Genomic DNA, 21855 nt, shown 5'->3' on the forward strand with positions numbered 1-21855 from the left:
ATAATGCCGAGTGTTGTTGCCAAAAAGAATTCACAATAATATTTTAGATGTATCACAGAATGAAGAGATTTTTTTTAATGTTTGGTGATTTAAGGAGTTTTTCTGAGAGTAGTATGAATTACACATATTTTTTTATGAATTCTGTTAATTTTTTTGTCAAATTTTAACAAAAGGATGAAAATTGTTAAGTTTAAATTATTAGAAGGATGTTATTTGTTATGAAGAATAATTTAGGGATGTAATTTAAATTAAGGATATAGTTTAAGAATGCTTTTGGTAAAAAAAACTCGACAGAATGACAATAATTTTTGCCCTATCGACACATTATTTTGGGTGGTCAGGCCAAGCAAGCAAGCAAGGGTGGTCACAGTGTTGCCATTGCGAGGCCATCACGACATTGTCTTGTCTCCTAATTTCCCCAAATCTCTTACTTGCATTTGCTTCTTTCGTTCTTCCATCTTATTATAATAAGGGTAAATCACATAAATATCCTATATTAAAAAAATATTTACCATCTATGGCAATATAAATTTTCTAACTAAATATAACATTTTTTTAATTAAAAAATTATACTGTCTATCTTTCTTCGCTTCTCTCTCTGCCTTTTTTTCTCTAATGCTTCTTCTTTTTACTTTTCTTCTTCTTCGTCTCTTTCTGTGCCATTCTTTCTCTTCCTCCTCTCTTTTTTATTTAGTTCTTTTTCTTCTTTTAGAAATTTTCATTTAAATAACTATTCTTAAATGAATAGTTATATTAGATATATTTCATAATTGTATTAAAATCATGAACAATACATGTCCAATATATATTTCAAATTTCACTCATTTTTTAGTGATATCAACCAAAATAATTTAAGTAACACACTTGTAATACATTTTAATACAGGCACAATACATTTGTAATACATATTGCAAACATCGCTCTTTTTCTTAGTGATACAAATCAAAATATAGATATAATACATGTTTTATCCATGAATAATACATATTGCACACTTCACTCCTTTCTTAGTGATACCAACAAGAATAATTTAGGTAACACACTAATAATACATTTATAAGATATGCGCAATACATTTTTAATACATATTGCAACCGTCCCTCATTTTCTTAGTGATAAATCAAAATAATTTATAAGACACATATAATACATGTTTTATTCATGAATAATACAAGTTTAATTCAGTCTATAGGTTATTGTTTTGTCGTTCATTAGTTACGTTTTTCATTTATTCTTAATTTTTCTCTTCTAATTCAACTTTAGTATTGTGTAATACACTTTTAATCAAATTTAATTCATTTTGTAGCTTATTATGTGTTACTATTAGATTACTTGTTTAATTTATTATTGATATAAGTTTAATTCACTCTATAGATAATTGGTTGGTCTTTCATTAGTTACATTTTTTATTCATGTTTAAATCTCTCTTCTAATTCAACTTTAATATTTGTGTAATACACTTTTAATATAAGTTTATTCATTTTGTAGTTTATTGGTTGATTTGTTATGATTGAATTACTTGTTTATTTCATTATTAATACAAGTTTTATTCAGTTTACTGATTACATAATGTTCTTTAGTTTGCTATATTTTGCATTCGTGTTTAATTCGCTTCTAATTCAACTTTAATATGTTTGTAATACATTTTTAATTCAACTTTAATTCATTTGACAATTTATTATGTTTCTTCATTTGTTACTATTAGATTACTTGTCTAATTAATTATTGATACAAGTTTTATTCAGTCTTCTAATCATCGACTGTTCATTCGTTTGCTACATTTTGCATTCATGTTTATTTCTCTTCTAATTCAATTTTAATATGTGTGTAATACATTTTTAGTAGTAGTGAAATAATCTGATTTGTCATGTTTTTTTCTTGCACATCACCAATAAACTAGAAAATGAATTAAAAATGTATTACACACATATTAAAGTTGAATTAGAACATAATTAAACATAAACGCAAAATGTAGCAAACGAAAGAGCAGTCAATGATTCGTAGACTGAATAAAACTTGTATCAATAATGAATTAGACAAGTAATCTAATTGTAACAAATGAAGAGACATTAAGTTGCAAAATGAATTAAAAATGTATTACACACATATTAAAGTTGAATTAGAAGAGAATTAAACATTTAATGCAAAATGTATTAAAATTTTTATATATTGACAATTAAGCATTACTTCAAGGTGTTACGCAGAAGCTAATTATTGTAAATATTGACAATAAATCAACAAAGAAAATTATACTATATATATCGAGAGAATATTTTTTCTAAATAAAATTGTTTAATCCTAATGATTATTGTGTTACTATATTAAGGAAACATCTCCAATTTATAAAAGTGCGAAACTTTTTATTCAACAAAAAGAACAATAATCAATAAAATGGGCTTGCCCATCTTTAAGTTAAAAAAAAAAAAAAGAACAATATTTTTTCACCAAGATTTAAAAAATAATAATAATATAAACATGATAAAAATTCAAATAAAATAGAAAAATAATAATCAAGATGAGCAAACTTCCATTTGAGATATGTTTGTTTCACCATTCAATTCATCAAAAATGTATTTGTCATCCTTGCTTAATAAGGAGAGACACAGAAAAAAGAGAAAGAAGCAAAAGAGAGAAAGCTGACACAACTTTAATAAAGTAGATAATATTGTTATATATTGCTATAAATGGTAATAATTAGAAAATATATTTAAAATAAGTAATTATTTTTTAAAAGGAATTCAGCCAAGTAATTAATCCTTATAATAAAATAGACAATACAGTAGTAGTCGCCACAAGAAAGAACATTGTATTTTAGTCCAACACTCCAACAACCGTCCCTTTTGTTCACATCTTCTTCCCCGTCCGCTCTCCTCTGTAATGGGATCCCTATCGCCCCTCGACGACCCTCTGCCCTACCCAATTGCTCGCCGTGATGAATCTGTTAGAGATAACTTTCATGGAGTTAACATTCCTAATCCTTATCGATGGTACAATTTTACCTCTCTTTCATATCACAATATTCTTTTGCTAATTTCTTGACTTGGGTACGAATATAGCACAACATTCATATCTCCAACTAGTTTAGATTAACGCATAGTTGTTCTTGTCATGACTTTCTTTGGTTAATTTTGATTTCGTTGGTTTTGAACATCTTCATTAGCCAGTTTTCTTTCCTAAACTTTTCACATGGATCTTGATATAGTGGAATGGAGGATTTAAATAGCCTACCCAACTAACTTGGGACTGTGGCAGAGGCTGTTGTTACTGTTATTGTTTTGCTTTGGTAAATTTTGATTTGTTTTGTCCATTGAACCTTTTGATTAGGCTTGAGGATCCCGACTCAGAGGAGACCAAGGAGTTTGTGGAAAAACAGGTGAATCTAACGGACTCAGTTCTCAAGACTTGTGAGACAAGAGAAAAGCTAAGGGAAAATATCACGGAGTTGTATGATTTTCCTAAATATGAAGCTCCTTTTAGGGCAGGAGATAAGTACTTTTACTTCCACAATACAGGACTACAACCCCAAAAAGTCCTTTATGTGCAGGTCTGCAGACATTCAATTTTTATTCCCTCTAGCTCCTTTTGGTCGTTTCTATTCTATTGAAAATAGAGGAAATAATATAGATGATTGGTTTAGCCAACTCTAACTGATCTGGAATTGAGGCATAAGTTGATCTACTATGTCTTATTGTTTGGTGTTTTAGGATAGCTTGGATGGAGAACCAGAGGTCTTGCTTGATCCAAACACACTTAGTGAGGACGGGACAGTTGCACTGAGTATTTGTTCCATTAGCGAGGATGCTATGTTTTTGGCATATGGCATTAGTTCGAGCGGTAGTGATTGGGTGACTATTAAAATTATGCAGGTTGTTGATAAGAGTGTCGAGCCTGATGTATTGTCGTGGGTATGTTTTTGGAAAGATGATAAATTTTGATTATGGTGGACATAGTTCAGTGCATGCAGTTCTTTATTTCAAATGTAACTGTTTCCTCACAGGTTAAGTTTTCTGATGCTAGCTGGACCCATGATAGCAAAGGTTTTTTCTACAGCCGTTATCCCGCACCCAAGTGAGTATTGAAAACTATATTTTCATCAGAAATCTGTTTCATATTCAAGTATGATTTGATGATCGTGATTTCCTGTATGTGTCTGGTGGATGATCTATACCAATTGAGTGCAATTTTAGGTCACGTGATATCACCTATATAATCCTATCCGATGTAATGTTATCTGCTGGCTAATTCTCCACTAAGCTCAGTAGGTTTGTTGTAATACATATTGTGCTACTATCTGCTGGTATGCTATAATTGTAAAGGTATAAATATACAAACAGAACCTTAAATCTGTTTTATACTAAAGGTATAAATATGTCATAGTAAAGGTATGACATATATTTCTGAAAAATATGTCTGTTTTTTCTAGTTAAAGAGGCTTTCTTAATTTTTCTATGGTTCTAAATTTTGGACCGTGTCTTGCTTCATAGAGATGGAGAAAGTTTGGATGCTGGGACAGAGACACATTCCAATTTATACCATGAAGTCTATTATCACCGCTTGGGTGCTGATCAGTCCGATGATATCTTGTGCTGGAAAGATCCTGAAAATCCGAAGTGTACGCGTTCAGCTTCAGTTACAGAAGATGGAAAGGTTTAATGCAGACTCTCCTAATCTGTTGCATAATTATTGTGGTCTGAGAATTATGGTACCTCCAAATTCCAAAGTAATATCAATATTTTGTTTATTCCAAAACCCTGGTAAAATAGATGTGGGTCTTGGAAAGATAAAGATACATTAAAAACCGTCAATTGTCATCCATTCATAGTTTAGTCTAAAATGCCCTTAAACTATGTGAAATTGAACAAAAGTGTCATCCGTTAATAGTTTGGTCTTAAAATGCCCTTACCATTAATAGTTTGGTCCAAAATTGCCCCTACCACTAAAAGTTTGGTCCAAAAGGGCTCTTGTTGTTACTAAATGGGTCAACAATGCCATTTTTATTAAAAAAACACATCTTTTAACTAATGAAAATATTACTTTTGAATAACCCTATTCTTGTTTTCTTTCTTTTAAAATCACTTTAACTGTTAAAAATGTAGAAAATAATTGTTTTTCTTCCTAATCTCATTTTATCAATTAAAATAGAATAATATCATGTACCTTTTTAATGAATAATATAGGTCGTATTTAGAAGATCATAGGTGACTCAATCATTAATTTCATTTAGATAATGATAAAACAAAATTCATAATAAAATAGGATTTTTCTTTTAAAGAATTTTTTGGATTGAAGTAGGATAAAAATTTGCTAATAAAAAAATTATTAATAGGAAAAGAATGTGTTTAAAAAGGAAAAAGAGTTATTTGAAAAAAAGCATGTTTGACCAATTAAGTAACAATAAGGGCATTTTTGGACTAAGCTATTGACGGCATAGACATTTTTAGACAAACTTTTAATTGAGGGTATTTTTGTTCAATTTCACATAGTTTAAGGGCATTTTGACCCTTTTCTACATTAAAAAATAAAAACTACCTGGAACAGGTATACATTGATAAGTATCACTCGCATGGATGTAATGTGCTTCTTGAAAGTGTCTGGGGTGATTAGTCATCTTGTTTCTTTGCCTAGAGTATAAGGTGTCCTACTTGCCATTTAATGAAATTTTACTCTATGCCGCTAAGGTGTGGACTCTGGTAAAGCAAGATGGTACTTATAAGAAGAAAGACAGAGAGAACTTCCTGAGAAGGTTCTAAGAGGGCAGCTATATGATAGACTATTAGTAGTCAAAGTACTACTTTCTTAAAGGCTTTTTGTCAGGATTATTGTGACACTAGGAGCACTTGGTTGAAAATGTTGATAATCTTCCTCCCATATTAGTGATTGTAAATTGGAATTTAAGTGAGGCTTTGTAAATTGATAGAATTTAGTTTGGGGATGCTTAGAAGCTCTTCATAGGCAACTCCCATTTTTAGGTTTTACTTTTTGTCTTCCTTTCATTTATGAAGTTCTTGTTGTTTGCAGGTTTTACTTAGGTTTTAGCTTACCCAATCCCAAAAAAAAAAAAACGTTCATCCTGTATAGAGTCTAACTTTCCAAAAAAATATTGCTTATTGACTATGTTTATATTTCCTGTATCCCGTTGCAGTATGTTCTCCTGTATACTTATGAGAACTGTGATCCAGTCAACCAAGTTTATTACTGTGATTTATCTGCACTTCCTGATGGGCTTGAAGGTTGTAAGGGGAGAAGTGAATTGCTACCCTTTATCAAGCTTGTTGATAACTTTGTCGCCTCTTATGAGTATGTTGCAAATGATGGCACTGCTTTCACTTTTCGGACCAATAAGGATGCTCCCAAGTATAAGTTAGTCAGAGTAGATCTGAAAGAGCCTGATTCTTGGTCGGATATCATCCAAGAAAATGAAAAGGATGTGCTTGAATCAGCTGTTGCTGTCAATAACAATCAACTTGTTGTGAGTTATCTGAGTGACGTGAAAAATGTTTTGCAATTGAGAGATCTGAAGGCAGGAGCACTGCTTCATCATTTACCCATTAATATTGGCTCAGTGTCTGGAATTTCTGCTCGCCGCAAAGACGACACTATTTTTATTGGATTTACAAACTTCCTAATCCCTGGAATTATATATGAGTGTAATCTCAAAGAAGAGGTTCCAAATTTGAACGTATTTCGAGAAACTGTTGTCCCCGGCTTTGATCATACTGATTTTCAAGTTAATCAGGTGAATGAAGATTTTTTGTCACAATTATGCTTGTGTTTTTTTTATAATGCTTGAACTTGTGTTTTTATGATCTTTTCTTCTATCAACATTTAGTCCTGGCCATAGTGGAGACCTCTGATCCGTTTTATAAATGAAAGTTTTGTTCATGATTTTTCCCATTGAATCAACCCATTTTTCGAAATTAGTTTAACCTGAAATGTCTAAACTAAAGTAAAAGATTTATACTTTCATGTACACTCATTTGGATCCTGCGTCTAAACTAAATTACAGGATTGTTAGTTCTGAAATTTGATAATTTCATTTTGTTTAAAAGTTGATTGATTTTGACCCATACCTTCATGCGTCTCTTTTCCAAACTTCAATTCACTTGGTGTAATTAACTACCTTTGATCTTCTTGGCAGAAAACATATACCTGAACTTTTTCCAAATCTGTGAAGGGTAAAATACTTATTATATAACTGGGTGAACATGTCATCCATTTGAGACAAGAAATTTTGCTGGGCATAGCAGTGGACTTATGGATTCCTCTACTTTTGGTTCTAAGTACTTACTCTGCAGTGCACAGAGGCAAATGCCATTTAGTGAAAACAAGTTCACAGATTGCTTCTATTATCTATCCAAAAAAGAAAATAACAGAAAACAGATTGCTTTTATTTTCATTTTGCTTCTCACTCAATGAACATCACAGCAAAATCCATGTAAACATTATAAAAGTAACAAGGATTTTTTTCTATTTTTTCTTCTCTAGTGTCTTTCTAAAACTGCAATTGTCCGTTGTCTCCTTTTGTTTTGGGGCGGGGGTCTCCTTTTGCAGGTTTTTGTGCCCAGTAAGGACGGTGTCAAGATCCCTATGTTCATTGTGGCTGGAAAGGACATTTCCTTGGATGGATCACACCCATGTTTATTATATGGATATGGAGGATTTAATATTAGTATTACTCCGTACTTCTCTGTTGGTCGTGTAGTGATTGCGAAGCATTTAGGTGTTGTATTCTGCATTGCAAATATCCGTGGTGGTGGGGAATATGGAGAAGATTGGCATAAAGCTGGCTCCCTTTCCAAAAAGCAAAATTGCTTTGACGACTTCATTTCTGCTGCTGAGTATCTTGTGGAAGCTGGTTACACTCGGCCCAAAAAGTTGTGTATCGAAGGTGGAAGCAATGGTGGGCTTCTTGTTGGAGCCTGTATCAATCAGGTACTTAAACTGATTCTTCAATATAAGTATCTTACTTCAGCTGAATTCTGGTGTTGATAAATCAGTGATTGACCGTGGTAGCTTCATAAATTGCAGAGACCTGATCTCTTTGGCTGTGCTCTTGCACATGTTGGTGTTATGGATATGCTTAGGTTTCACAAGTTCACCATAGGTATAGTAGACTGAGTTCTCACCTTTAGTGTTACATATTGCTTTTGCTCTTTACAAAATATATTCTCTTCCTCATTAGGTCACGCCTGGACCTCTGATTATGGCTGCTCAGAGAAGGAGGAAGAGTTTCAGTGGCTAATCAAGTAAGTTTTTCGAACTCTAATTCGAACATCCAGCATCATACTGTTAGTATGCTTTTCAATTCATGCATGTAAAGGAAAAGTGAAACAAAAAGAATATGACAGCAGTTCCTAGGGTGAAAAGAACTAGCAGTATGGTGATAGATTGCTTTTGGACGAAGCCCCATTTGCAATATTTTGTGTACAAGAACTGTGCCAGTCTATCTTGTCAGTCATACATTCGATGCTTCTCCTTCTTGCTTTCACCCCTTTTCTTTCTTCCCCTTTCTGTGTCTGTGTCTAATGCTACTCAATGTTCTGTTGACTAAGGCATTTGACCTAACATTTTCTTATCTTTTTCCATCTGCGACATGAAATTTACTTGGCTTGTCATTCTCACTCAAATCTCCTTGTTCAAATGTGTTCAGGTATTCACCACTGCATAATGTCAGAAGGCCATGGGAACAATCTCCCAATCAAGAATCTCAATATCCGCCCACTATGCTATTGACAGCAGATCATGACGATCGAGTGGTGCCACTGCACTCTTTGAAATTATTGGCGGTAGGTCTATTAATTCTTCCGACTCTTCACAGACAACTATGAGCCTTTGTATTGCCATTGCATCTGCATCCAGTTTTTTCCTTGATTTTGATTGGCACACATATTACGAGTTGATAAAATCTTTTTTACTTTCTTGCAGTTGGAATAGTTTTTCAGAGTGTAGCATTTTAAATTGTAAATCTTGGGACTGAGTTGTGGTTGTTCTAAACAAATGAAAAATGAAAGAAATAAAATAGTCTCTCTTTTGTTTCCTGCACCCGGGTATGAACATGATTTGGTTAATATATCGTGGCTCAAACTACAATTATACAACCATTTTCCTGTTGGGCTGTTCCACTTTGTAAACTTCAAAGCTATATACAGTTCAAAGTTACGAGTACTACATCTATCACATGATCATAATAAAATATGTCCAGGCTGGTGCTACTGGTGATATTTATTTCAAACAGTGAGTAATTTTCTTTTGGAAAAAGGTTTTCACGTAGGTGAGTTCCCTTCATTGTCCTTTTATGTAACACATACATTGATGGACCTGTGTGATCCTTTTTCCTTGAAAGTTGCATTATTGCTAATTTCTATGTGATATACATTTTGTTTCTTGTTTTCTAGTGGACCATTTTGCTAATTGTGATGTCTTGTTTAGACCATGCAATATGTCCTATGCACTAGCTTGGAGAAGAGTCCCCAGACCAATCCCATCATTGGTAGGATCGAATGCAAGGCTGGTCATGGAGCTGGGCGACCAACACAAAAAGTGGTAAGTTTCCTACTAGTCATCATTCTGGCCTGCTTCAATTGACAGTCACGCTATGTTGCATGTAATATCTCTGTTGCAGATTGATGAAGCTGCAGACAGATATGCGTTCATGGCTAAGGTTATGGGTGCATCTTGGGTTCAGTAAATGAAGTTGATGAAGGATATTAGTAAAGCATATACAAAGAAGACTGTGAAGGGTGAGTTTACATCTTGTCCGGTAGTCATAATTTGTGCTGCCAATTCCAAATCAAGTATCTATCACTAGGCTCTCATCATTGATGATCTCTTGGGATTCCTATGGTGTGAAGTGAAGCTGCACGAAAAGCTTAACAACATGAACAATTTTTTGGTTCCGACAATATTATTGGGAACTTTTTGAAGCTCGTATAAGATTGTGATGCATTGCATCTTAATCCCTTCAACCCCCAACTATTCTATTTTTGCTCCCCTCCTGCATTCCTTTCCAGTATGAAAATGGTATTCATTATGACGGGTTTCTCATGTATTTTCGCTGATTCTGAGAAAACTCATGTAAAGCTTATGATATTTATTTTTTTTAATTTTTAATTTCAACTGCAGAAAATATTCTTCTCAGCCTCAACTTGATTTCTTTTGACAGCCTCTGATACTTGCTGGATTATGATTTCACTCATTTTGTGTTGAATTTTTTTAAAGATATTGAATGTTTACCAATATTAGTTGGAGGTCTATTTCATCTATCCTAGTGTTTTTCTTTAGCAAATAACACTAGAAATATCTATAATATGACTCAATTGCAGATATATACTCATAATCCCAAATCAAATACTTAATATCCCAATATAGTAAAAACCTTTCGAAAAATATTAACATGGTTAGTATCTCTTTATTTCGGTGTTGTGGAATGAGGTAGATTGTTCCTTATTTGAAGAGCTACTCTTTTTAAGATTTAAACTCAAGATATTTGGTTAATAGGGAGAAGATCTCATTGATTCAACTGTATTTCTGATAAACTTACTTTCTTAGAAAATACGGATAATTTGAGAGACTTCTTCTCGGATTTCTTTTCGTAACATCAATCTCTGTTATGCTTACCTCATATTTTTTTTAGAAACAAACTTTTTAGGGAAAAGGGGCAAAAGTACCCCTCCACTTTGGTTTATTAGTTGATTATGCCCTTATCGTTAAAACGAAGTTATTCTTACTCTTGTCGTTTCTAATTTCATCATTTGTTCCCCTATGTTGACGGAAATTCCCAAATCGACTCAAATTAATCTGAATCTTAAATAACCACCCATTCCCCATTTTAAACCCATGCCCGACCCCTCTAACATATAAACCCATTCCCCTTTTACCCATTCTCTCAAATTTTCCATATAACTCATTCCCTTTTACCCATTAACTTCTCCTCCGATTGTTCTTCATTTCCCTTACACAATTCCCTTCCCTCTGATTGTTCTTCCACCGTCCTCTCTCTTTCTTTCGCCTCTAATAGTTCTTTTAATGTCACAAAATAGTTATTCATCTCAAAGAAAATGTGATTGTGGTTTGGTGGTCAAAACACTAATTTCGAGTACTACATCTAATCCCGGAAGAAGATTTTTCAGATTTCTTTGTCCGGATGTAAGTATATGAATTGATTTCGTCCTATTATTCAATTTTTTTCGTTCTCAAGTTTTCTTCATGTGGATATTAGAAATGGGAAGACCAAACTTTTTTCCGAGATAACTTACCTACGTCATTTGAAATTGTCATTAAAAGATGTCAAGATTGAAATGGAGAATTTGAAGATTGAAATGGAGAATTTGAAGATTGAAATAGAGAACTTGAAGATTGTTATGAAAAATTTGAAGATTGAAGGAGGTCATTTGTCGGAAAAAATATCTAAATTGGAGGAAACTAATGATTTGGAAGTGGAAGAAGTTAGAACATTTGAAGACAAGTATTACAAGATAAAGTACAAATTTATGATTTCATGTGTTTCTTTTTGTTGAATTTGTAGTTGCATTAATGACAAAGTGAATTATGTTGTTAGTGTTTACTTTCCAAATCTTGTTTTTTAGTGAGATCAATTGTTAGTGTTTAGTGTCTTATGTGATGTTAGATTTTTATTCTTCTTTTTGGTGTTGTAATAAATGTCCTAAGCACTGATGTAATATGAAGTAATGTTTAGTCGTTGAAGTAATGTTGATATTTGTACTAATCACTCGTGATATTTCTGTTATACATTCATAAAATCTGAAAAAAATTGCAAGATCAAATATTGAAAAGAAACTGATTCTGAACATTACATATATATTGATGAACACGTCATCTATATTGACAAAAAACTTATTCGAACATAGAGAAGTTAGTTAAGTAAATATCCCAAAAGAAGTTAGTGCAAATACAAAAAGCTTTTAAACACATAAACATGCTTGTTTATGACATTAGTATCTCAAAAAGATGCAACAAAATAACAAATATTGTCTTCATTACTGAACTTGTCACTATGTGCCTTGACATTACCCTTTTTTGTCTTTAGTTTTTCCACTCGTAATTGCTCCAACATTCTTTCAATAATAGATGTATTGCCCTTCCATATAAGCCATTTTGGTGCATACAAGTCACTTGATGCAGTCGGACCATCACCAAGGAAGTTGATTTGTCTTGATCCTATAGGTTGTGCTTGTTTCTTTCTTTGTTGGATTCTAGACTTCAACACCGAAAAACCTCTTGGCTTCCACGTCATATCATTCTTAACTTCAAGATCAAAGTTTTCATCTGATGCACAATCTTAAGTGGGTTGTTGAGCTGTCAAGGAAAAGTCCTCAACATCTTCTTTATCAATTAGTGTTCTATGTCTTTCATTTGTTTGCTTCTTTTCCTTGTTGGATCGCATTTCCATCTGATAAAAGACCAAAATGATTACAATATAATACTTAAGCATCACACTATAAAATAAGTTACTAAATTATCCAACTTTCATATCTTTTCCTTTCTTAATTGCTCGAACATTTTTTCAGTTTCAGATTCATTCCCCGTCCATGTAGGCCCTTTTGGTGCTTAGTCACCTGGTGCAGTCAGACCATCACCAACAAAGTTGATTTGCCTTGATTCAGTACATTGTGCTTGTTTCTGTCTTTGTTGTATTCTAGACTTCAACTATGAAACACTTCTTGGCTTCTAATGTATGTCATGCTCATCTTCAAGACCAAAATCTTCAAAATGTTCATCTGATGCACAATCTTAACTAGGCGGTGGAGCTTTCAAAGGAAAATCCTCCACTATTGCTGCATTTGGAGATCTGGAAGGGCTAGGCTCAACATCTTCTTCATCAATTAGTGTCCTATGCCTCTCCTTTATTTGTTTTTTTCCCTCGTCACATTGCTTATCCATCTGACACGAAAAAAGTGATCATCTTCAGTATCACATTCTAAAATGATTACTAAACTATCTAGCCTTCTAACCTTTTACTTTTTTCTCTCTAACTGTGTAGCCTTCTAAGTGTTTTCACCCATCATTTGGTTCATGTGATAACATTATAATGTTTGTAATACTCAAGCAATACTAAATTATCACATTCTAAAATAAGTGACTACTAAAAAAAGATTTACCTTTTGCTTCTTACTCTCAATTTATGCAGTCTTAGAAGTGCCTTCTTTACTATTTTGATTAAACTGATAAAATAACAGAAATATCACAATTACAAGATAAACGGATAATATTTTTGACCCTCACAATTACAAGACTCTAACAAATAACTGATTACATAGCAAATGAAGTGTTTTACCTTATGACAACCTCTTGCATTGTGTTTAGGAATCCCACAACTTGAACATGTCATATTTTTCCTCTTCTTGGTGCAACCACTCAGTTTGTCTTTTAAGTGCTTCATCTTTATCTCTTTTCCTATTCATTCTAGGTCTGCCAACTAAATTTACCAATTGTGGTGGTTTCATTGCTTGGTGCTTTTATTTTTCAATTTTTTGACTAGGCACTGGTTGTAGCTTACAATGGTAAATAAAAAAATATGCCTTCTTAGAGTACCATCAGTGGATCTCTTTCAATGGATAAAGATTCTTGTAAAGAAGTGTCGTGATTGAATGGGGACATGATATTCCAGTAAGATTCCATACCCTACAGGTACATTTCTTAGTTGCCAAATTGGCAATAAGCCTGTCATTTCCTTTACTTACCTCAAATCCATCATTTCCATAAAAAAATAATTCACAAACATTAGCAATCCTCAAGAATTCATTGTAAATTTCATAATCACAATTTCAGGTCATCGGTTCATTTTCATTTTTGACAAACTTGGTCATAACTTTGATTCTTATACCATCAAGCATCCTAATTATTGGTTTGTATCTTGCTTTCAATATCTTAGAGTTGAATGACTCAATCAAATTATTTTCCACTTTATTATTCTTGTAAATAGTGTAAAAAAAAATACTCTACACCAAGTTTGTATTGGAATATCCAATTAATAGTCTTTTGCTTCTTCAGAAAGTTGACCTAATGTCTTCAATGATTTTCCAACTCCTCTTTGTAGGTTCTCCATGCACACCAACACAATACCTTAAACATCAACTTAGATTTCTTATCCATTTTTCTCCAATTGGCCTCTATGTGTCTCACACAATATCTATGCATAGCATTTGGTAAAACATTTTTAACAACTTCAATTAATTTGTGTTTATTAGTCATAAATATATACATGACAAATGAAAATACATAAGATAATGATATATAGATAAATAGTGACAACAACAAATAAAATAAATATACATAAGATAAAGACACAGTAAAAATGAATAAATCAGTGAATCCTGACCAATAACACATAATAGTTGACATTTAGCTTAACCCTTAAAAAATGTACCATCCAGGCCAATGAAAGGTCTCAACCCACTCTTAAAACCATTTTTCATTGCTTCAAAACAAGTGTACATTCTCAAAAATTTCCTTTTTCCATCTGATAATGCATCTCTTGAAACCTTAAGGACAATATCACTTCCCGCATTACTCGCTTTTAAAGCATTTGCATACCCAACAAGCTTTTTATAATCATCACAAAAACTACCTTCTATATTCTCCAAAATTATTCTTTTAGCTCTCTTACACTTTTCAAAATGAGCATTAATGATGAATGCAATTTTGAAATCAAATCTCATTTCCTTGATCTTATAATTAGGATTAGCCTGCAACTTCTTCTAAAAGTAGAAAGCAATTGTAGTTGCACTAACCTTGTAGTTACCACATGGATCATCACATTTATGCTCTCCTTTCAATGTTTTCACACTAACACCGGGATAATGCTTTTCACCAGGCATACAAAGTTACATTCTTCTTTGCAAAGAACCCTTAATCTTTTTGAGTCACTTTTTTAATGGTTAAATTATAGTCAGTTTCCAATGCATGCAGACTAATGTATCTTTTAGATTCTGCTATATCTTAAAATGTCATTGAATGTGTAAATCCTTGTAATCACACAAGTTACAATTGATTACCCTCTTTCTTTCTTGTGCAAGAACCTCCAATTCTTCATAATTATAATCAGAACTACAAGTGGAAGTATCAATGTCATTATCAATACCATCAGTAGAAGTACAATCAATAGCTACTTCATCAATCACTACACCCTCTCTTTAATTTTGGTTATATTCCCAACATCAACATCTAACTCACTATCCTCAACAACAAATAAGTTAATAACATCAAAATTTTCATTAACAAAGGACAAAAATGTCTGAATCCCCTCATCACCTTCTATTTCATAGTATTTTTCAGTTGAGACAAATACAATTAATTGCTGCACACCCACATATTCATTAGTAATATCTATAAAAGATAAGAGATCAGAATCATAATTCCTTCCTATTTGTGAACAAGCTTTCTATCAGAAAGCAACTTAGGCTCTCTTATCCATTCTCCACCATAGTGAAATACCAGATCAATCAGAACCATTTTAGGTAACCTGAGGCACACACAAAACATTAACAACTTCCAAACCTAAACCACTTTACAAAAGCAATAATGAGACTGAAAGATTAACTAAACATTAACTAAAAAAGGTAGAAGAAAAGTAAAAGACAAATAAAAAGGCATACAAAGATAACAAACAAATTAAGAACTATAACATTTCAACAAACAAACTGGGGACCACATTCAATCAAGAATGAATAAAATATTAGGACCACAAATCAACCCATACTCAATAATATCTCAAAAACCTAAACCACCTCCTCCAAAATCATACAATACCCTAAAACCTACCCACAAACCCTAACTTATAAAAAAAACATACAAATAACTCAATTTTTTTTATAAAATCTTAACACACAAACCCTAACTCGTAAATCAACAACTGGACTAAGTAATCCACAAATCCTAACTCGGTAATCAGTAAACTAACAGATCGTATAATTTTATCGGTAAAAAGGAAAATCAATAACTCAGAAATTTGAATAAAACCTTAATCCATAAACCCTAACTTTTAAGCAACAACTAAACTAACAGATCGTAATATTTTATCGGTAAAAAGGCAAATCAATAACTCAGAAATTGGTATAAAACCTTAACCCACAAACCCTAACTTGTAAATCAACAACTAAACTTCACAGGAAGACAAAAATTAGAGAAGGTTGGTTAAATTTGATACTCTAACAACGTTTAGTAGAAATTTTGATGGAGAAGCTAAAATGTCCCCGATTTCATTGTTCTTCAACTTAGGAAAGGTTCGTGAGTTTGTCCTTTCAGAGAGAGAATGGGTAAATGGGAATGGGTAAAAGGGGAATGCGTTATATGTTAGAGGGGTCGGGTGTCACACCCCAACCCTAGGTTAGGTGGACAAGTACCATATAAACATATTCTTAACAATTGACCTATGAGCAGAAACTGAACTATTATGTAGATAGATTTACTAATGAGAAGTTACATATACAACACATGTCAACTAGCTGAACCAATACATGTGACAAGTAAACCTATGAATACATATGATAGCTTTACAATGCCTACAAAGCCTCTACTGGAATCCATGACTGTACAACTATCAAAATACGCATAGAAAAGACTCGGCAAAGCCTTGAATCAACCTAGAGCTCACCAACAACCGCTGAGTATCATGTGCTTCTATTGGGGAGACCTACTAGTTGAGTACCGGTACCTGCAACATGAAATGCAACACCCCAAATAAAGGACGTCAGTACAAAAGAATATACTCAATATGTAAGGCATAATACAACCATATGTAAAATGAGAGCTCAAATGAAACCAAATACAAATAGATAATGATTAGTGCCACGACCCAGGGGTATCCCCTAGATGCAACAATGCGTATAAGACCCCGAGAGGCCTCATACAAGCCACTTAGCATATCATAACATAATGTAATAGAAAAGATGAAGAAATTTAAAACATTTCAATACAATCAAAGTCTTTTATAAAACGGGTGGAAGTATAACATGACATTGTCTCAACCCATCTAAACATAAGAAAATAGAAACCTTGGGACGTAGCCCATACAATAGTCTCAACCATAAGAGAAAGACATAAAAGAGATAGGGTGATCCAATCCTCAAATACAATGTGGACTCACCAAAGCTTCACTTCACGATCCTCTAGGAACCTAGCCACAAGTGTGTGAATCGGGAACGCCAGACCCTACATTTGATAAAAATGTAGGCAAGAGTATGCGTTAGTACAATGGAGTACTAAATATGATGGCTAGCATAAACAACATGAACATAAGCATTAGTCAACATAGGACATAAGGCATAAGCATAATCATGACATAATAATCATCATAATGAAAGAGGAATACTCCCTTAAGTAACCTCACTTAAGCTTAGCCAAGACATAGGCCATCCACCTTTATTCAAGCTTACATCATGGAAGGCATATCTAGCAACAATCCACACAAGTTCATAACATAATCTCATTAATCATACTTACTTTTAAAGACAAGGGGATTCTCCTCAATGCCTAGTTAATAAAGGCTAATAGGTATTCGTTTCTTGCCATATTTACTTTTAGATTGTGGGTACTTGCCTCCACAACCTCTTCATATGATGTGGGTACTCGCCTCCACATAATTTTATAAGGAGCATGGGTACTCGCCTCCATGCCCATTCATCATAGTAAGAACGTGGGGACTCACCTCTTGTTCAATTCTAAGGAGTATGGGAATCGCCTGATATCCTTGCATCAAGCATAATTGCCTCTAGCCTTATCATTCATTAAGCATTTTAGTCTAGATTCATTTTATTTGAGCAATCCTTTCAACCTAGAATCATTCATGTGAGTAAACCTTTCACATTCATTCAATCATGCTTATCAATTCATTACAGGAAGTATCTCTTCCACATCATAGCATTTACAATCAACTATGCATAGTCTAGGCTTTACTCTCTAAGAACTACATAATGAACATCATCTATGCTTTACTCTCAAGCAATTAACACCATATTCATTATATATGCTTCAATCTAGAGAAATTATATTCATAATTTATCAATCCTATAAGGATATATCTAACCCATAAAGTTTTCCTCATATGGCATCAAACCCACAATATCAACTAAACCCTAAAATCATATGATGGGCATGGATAAATGTAATTTCATCCTAAATACATGCAATTCTATCAATTCAATCATAAACAATCATAATCAACTCAATTGGATCAACATTCATCATAACCCACAACAATGGAAAAAACCTTACTCAATTGGGGAAATTCTTCTTCAAATCATGGAATTCTAGGGGACTCCATGGGAGGAAGGATCCCATGGATGAAAAGCCATCATACCTTAGTCACAATGCCCACAAAAGCTTGAAGATTGGAGGACGTGACCTTGACCTAGCTTCAATCTCCTTCTTCTTCTTCCAACTTTTAGAGAGATAATATTTGAAAGGAGTTTTGGGAATTCTTTTGGGATTTTGAGAGAATGACTTAATTGGGTGAATTTAGGGTTCTAAAATGCTTATATAGGTGGTCTAGGTTTAGTCAATACGACACCACTTACTTCTAATTAAAATTGGAAAAGATCCTTAAGTCCCTAAAATAATTTCCATGACATGACCTACGAGAGCATGACCTACGGACCATGGTTGGACCAACGGTCCATCCTGGTCAATCGTGGATCATGGTCAAAGACTTGGCCAATCTACAACTGCACCATCCACGGACCGTGGACCCACCCTTGGGGCGTGGTTCTGGTCGTGGTTCACTGCTTAAAAATAGTGTCCATGGTGCCCACCTACGGGGCTCACCCACATGGCGTGGGTCCAACCACGGGGCGTGGTTTGCCCACATGAGTGACACCTGCAAGTCCTGAAATTTTGCTATGCTTTTCTCTTTCGTGTACGGGGTGTTACATTATCTCCTCCTTGGGATCATTCGTCCTCGAATGAGATTCTAGCACGTTTCTAAACCAAAAGACTCAAGACTAGCAGCCCATAATGCATGCAACACATTAAAATGCACACAACTAAGGAGGAACTCATATCCAAGCTCAACATACTCAATGCACCATAAGGAAGTAGGAACTACATCTAACAACCTAATATGCATGAAATCTTATCATTTCTAATGTTCAAGAAGGAACTATCATCTCCAACTCAAAACAATGGTCCACACAATCTCATGGAACTCATATACAATTCAATCTTAAAAAATACAAATTCAAGGAGGGTATCTCCACTCCAAGTCAAGGCATGTTCTACAACTCATCTCATGAAGTCTATAGGAAACTTATGCTCAATACTCAACAACATGAGAAATATACATCATAAAATCCATTTCTTTCAAAACTTAAGTTTTTCATGAATATGCAATTTTAAGGAAATCATGGAAACACATAAAACACATATGACTTCGAACATAAGTGATAAGTCCATAAATTGGACTCATTAGGGCCATATTTTAATAGAATTAGTGTCCTCAAATGCTTCTTTTATCCTAATATCTGATAAAAACTCTTAAGTTTCAGGTATTTGAAGTTTCTGTGGAAGCATGGACACATAGGCGCAAAAAGGAACAGAAAGGCTGAAAAGAATGAAGAAACTGAAGCTTGAGCATCGCCAAGCAAACTTGGTGAATCGCCGAAGGGACGTACTTCACCTTTTGTTCCAATACGCAGAGCCCTAAAGGAAGATGATCAAATCGACAGTAAAAAAGAGCAGTCGGCGCGTCGCCGAACAGTTCTGCGAAGCAGTACAATATCGCCCAATGGTCCAGGACGCAGAGATGTTGTAGGCAAGCACAGAAAGCGATGAACCAGATGATGGGTGAATCACCAAGTCGATCGGCGATTCCCACTTACCTCGCCGAACGATCCGCTGCAACACTATTTTCTGAAACTATAAATACTAGCTCTCTATTAGTTTTAAATGGGATCTGAACATTATTGTAATTTTTCACTTTAGCTTTCATATTTTCTCTCAAGTTTGGAGAGGGTTTTGTGGAGACATGAAGAAAGGAGTTCATCTTCCCCAATTTGGGAGTGAGTCTTCTTTATTCTTCTTCCGTAGCTTAATTCAAGGTTTAATTTCTATACCCAGTTGATTTCTTTATCATGTAAGGTATAATTTCTTATTTCTTGATGTGTGGCTAAAAAAACCCTATTCTTGGGGTGTGATTTAGCAAATATGGGTTGATATTCTTGTTGGGTCTTGCTTGCTGATAGGTTAGATATATTTTAATGGTGATTTCACCTAGTGGTTGTGGTTTATTCCAAAGGGTTTGTAGTTGCAAATACAAATCCACCCATGTGTTTTCGGCTTGCCCGAGAGGGAGGTCGCGAAACCAAAACCACTAGACTAATGGCCTAAGGAGTGGGTCGACATGAGGTTCAGCCCGAGAGGGTGAGCCCTAGTCCTATATCCTAACATTCAGCTTGAGAGAGTGAGTGGGGTAAGGCGTAGGCTAGTCTTCATGCAGCAAATGGGTGTTCGAGAGTAACTTTTTTGATACGGGGTAAGTTGCCCGAGAGGGAACTTATTTCCATTTAAAGCTTACCCTAGTCACTATTGTTTTGCAAATTTCCTATTGAAAGCATGTACCCAACGATTTATCTCAAATTGTATTGTGGTCACATCCCATGAACTTCTCCCCATACTTGATTTTCTCTTTATTTTTGTTGTTTTAGCTATACATGTGACAAACTCCCATTGATATTTCACATTTTTGTGTCACCCACTTGAATTTACTTTATTTTTATTCGATAATTTCTCAAACTATAGCTAACTAGAACGAAAATCTAGCCTAACTACTATTTTCACTACCACTCCATTAGGACACGACCCCAACCCTCAGTTGGGTTACTATATTATTGACGATCGTAGACACTCATATAGTAGGATTGTGTCGTTGGTCACGATAGACATCAAAATGGCGCCGCTGCTAGGGAGTGGTGTCACATAAAAATGTAGTTAACTAGAGCTTTTTGTTGTTTTTAGTGTAGTTTTTACTAATTTTACTTTTAATTTTGTTTTTCTTTGTTTATTGTTTGTGTATGTAGGACCTCTACCTAGTGCCAAAAGAGGGGTGGCCTCATGAAAATGAAGCAAACCTCACTAATGGAACTTGAGTGAGGAGTTGCATCGTGCCACGACGTTAAATAAGGCGCTTCTTGGGAGGCAACCCAAGGTCGTAAATTTAGGATTTTACTTTTATAAATAATGGTGTGTGATGTTGCAGATAAACCGAGGAAAGTGTGGAAAATCTCAGGTTGGTGAGCAGAAAATCCATTTCGCGAGTCGCTCAACAGGTTGGCGAGCCCGGCTGGATCCACCGTTTGGCTCAATACAAGAGTTGTACAGAGCCTGTAAAACTCAGTTAACTCGAAAAGCAGCTCGGTGCATCGCCAACCTGCTTGGCGATCTCGATGCAGAATGCCAATCTCACCCCAGAAAATTGAAGATTTTGAAGAAAGGGCGAGATAAATGACCACTCGGTGGACTGCTGAGTGGGTCGGCGAGTTGACTAACATCGCCGAATGGACAAGAACTGAACGATTATACAGTGCCAAAAATCTTAGGATTTTTAAATTTTCTCACTCTCCCTTCTTTTTAACTTCTCAACTTCACATCAAGGTAATATTTTGTAGATTGGTGCTTGCCTTTAGTATTGTAGTCGATAATTAATGCTTGGAGTGGATTACATTGCCGCCTAACATTTCAAAAGGATTTTAATCGGCATCTAAAGTTGGTTTTTCGAACCCCGAATTTCGTTTTAGCAATTTTGTACTCATTCACAATGATTTCTTTTTGTTATTTGCATTTGAGGACAAATGTTTCTATTTTTGGTGGGGTGAGGCCCAATTTGTTTTGCTTGTTTCGGATACT

The 21855-nt window shown here is 34.2% G+C and overlaps 1 protein-coding gene across 1 annotated transcript; it reads left to right on the top strand.

Moving 5' to 3' along the window:
* The first annotated feature begins 2769 nt into the window (after positions 1 to 2769).
* Positions 2770 to 9954, top strand: LOC125837529 (uncharacterized). The gene is made up of 12 exons (XM_049516628.1): positions 2770 to 2987; positions 3325 to 3544; positions 3705 to 3905; positions 3998 to 4068; positions 4485 to 4647; positions 6143 to 6736; positions 7552 to 7932; positions 8029 to 8104; positions 8183 to 8246; positions 8651 to 8786; positions 9430 to 9543; positions 9623 to 9954. Exons 1-12 carry the CDS (start codon positions 2878 to 2880, stop codon positions 9686 to 9688), a joined length of 2196 nt encoding a protein of 731 aa, XP_049372585.1. The 5' UTR covers positions 2770 to 2877; the 3' UTR covers positions 9689 to 9954.
* Positions 9955 to 21855: the final 11901 nt, after the last annotated feature.

This window comes from Solanum verrucosum, unplaced genomic scaffold, assembly GCF_900185275.1.
Source record: "Solanum verrucosum unplaced genomic scaffold, falcon-dt-bn FXZP01000131.1, whole genome shotgun sequence".
Taxonomy (NCBI): Eukaryota; Viridiplantae; Streptophyta; class Magnoliopsida; order Solanales; family Solanaceae; genus Solanum; species Solanum verrucosum.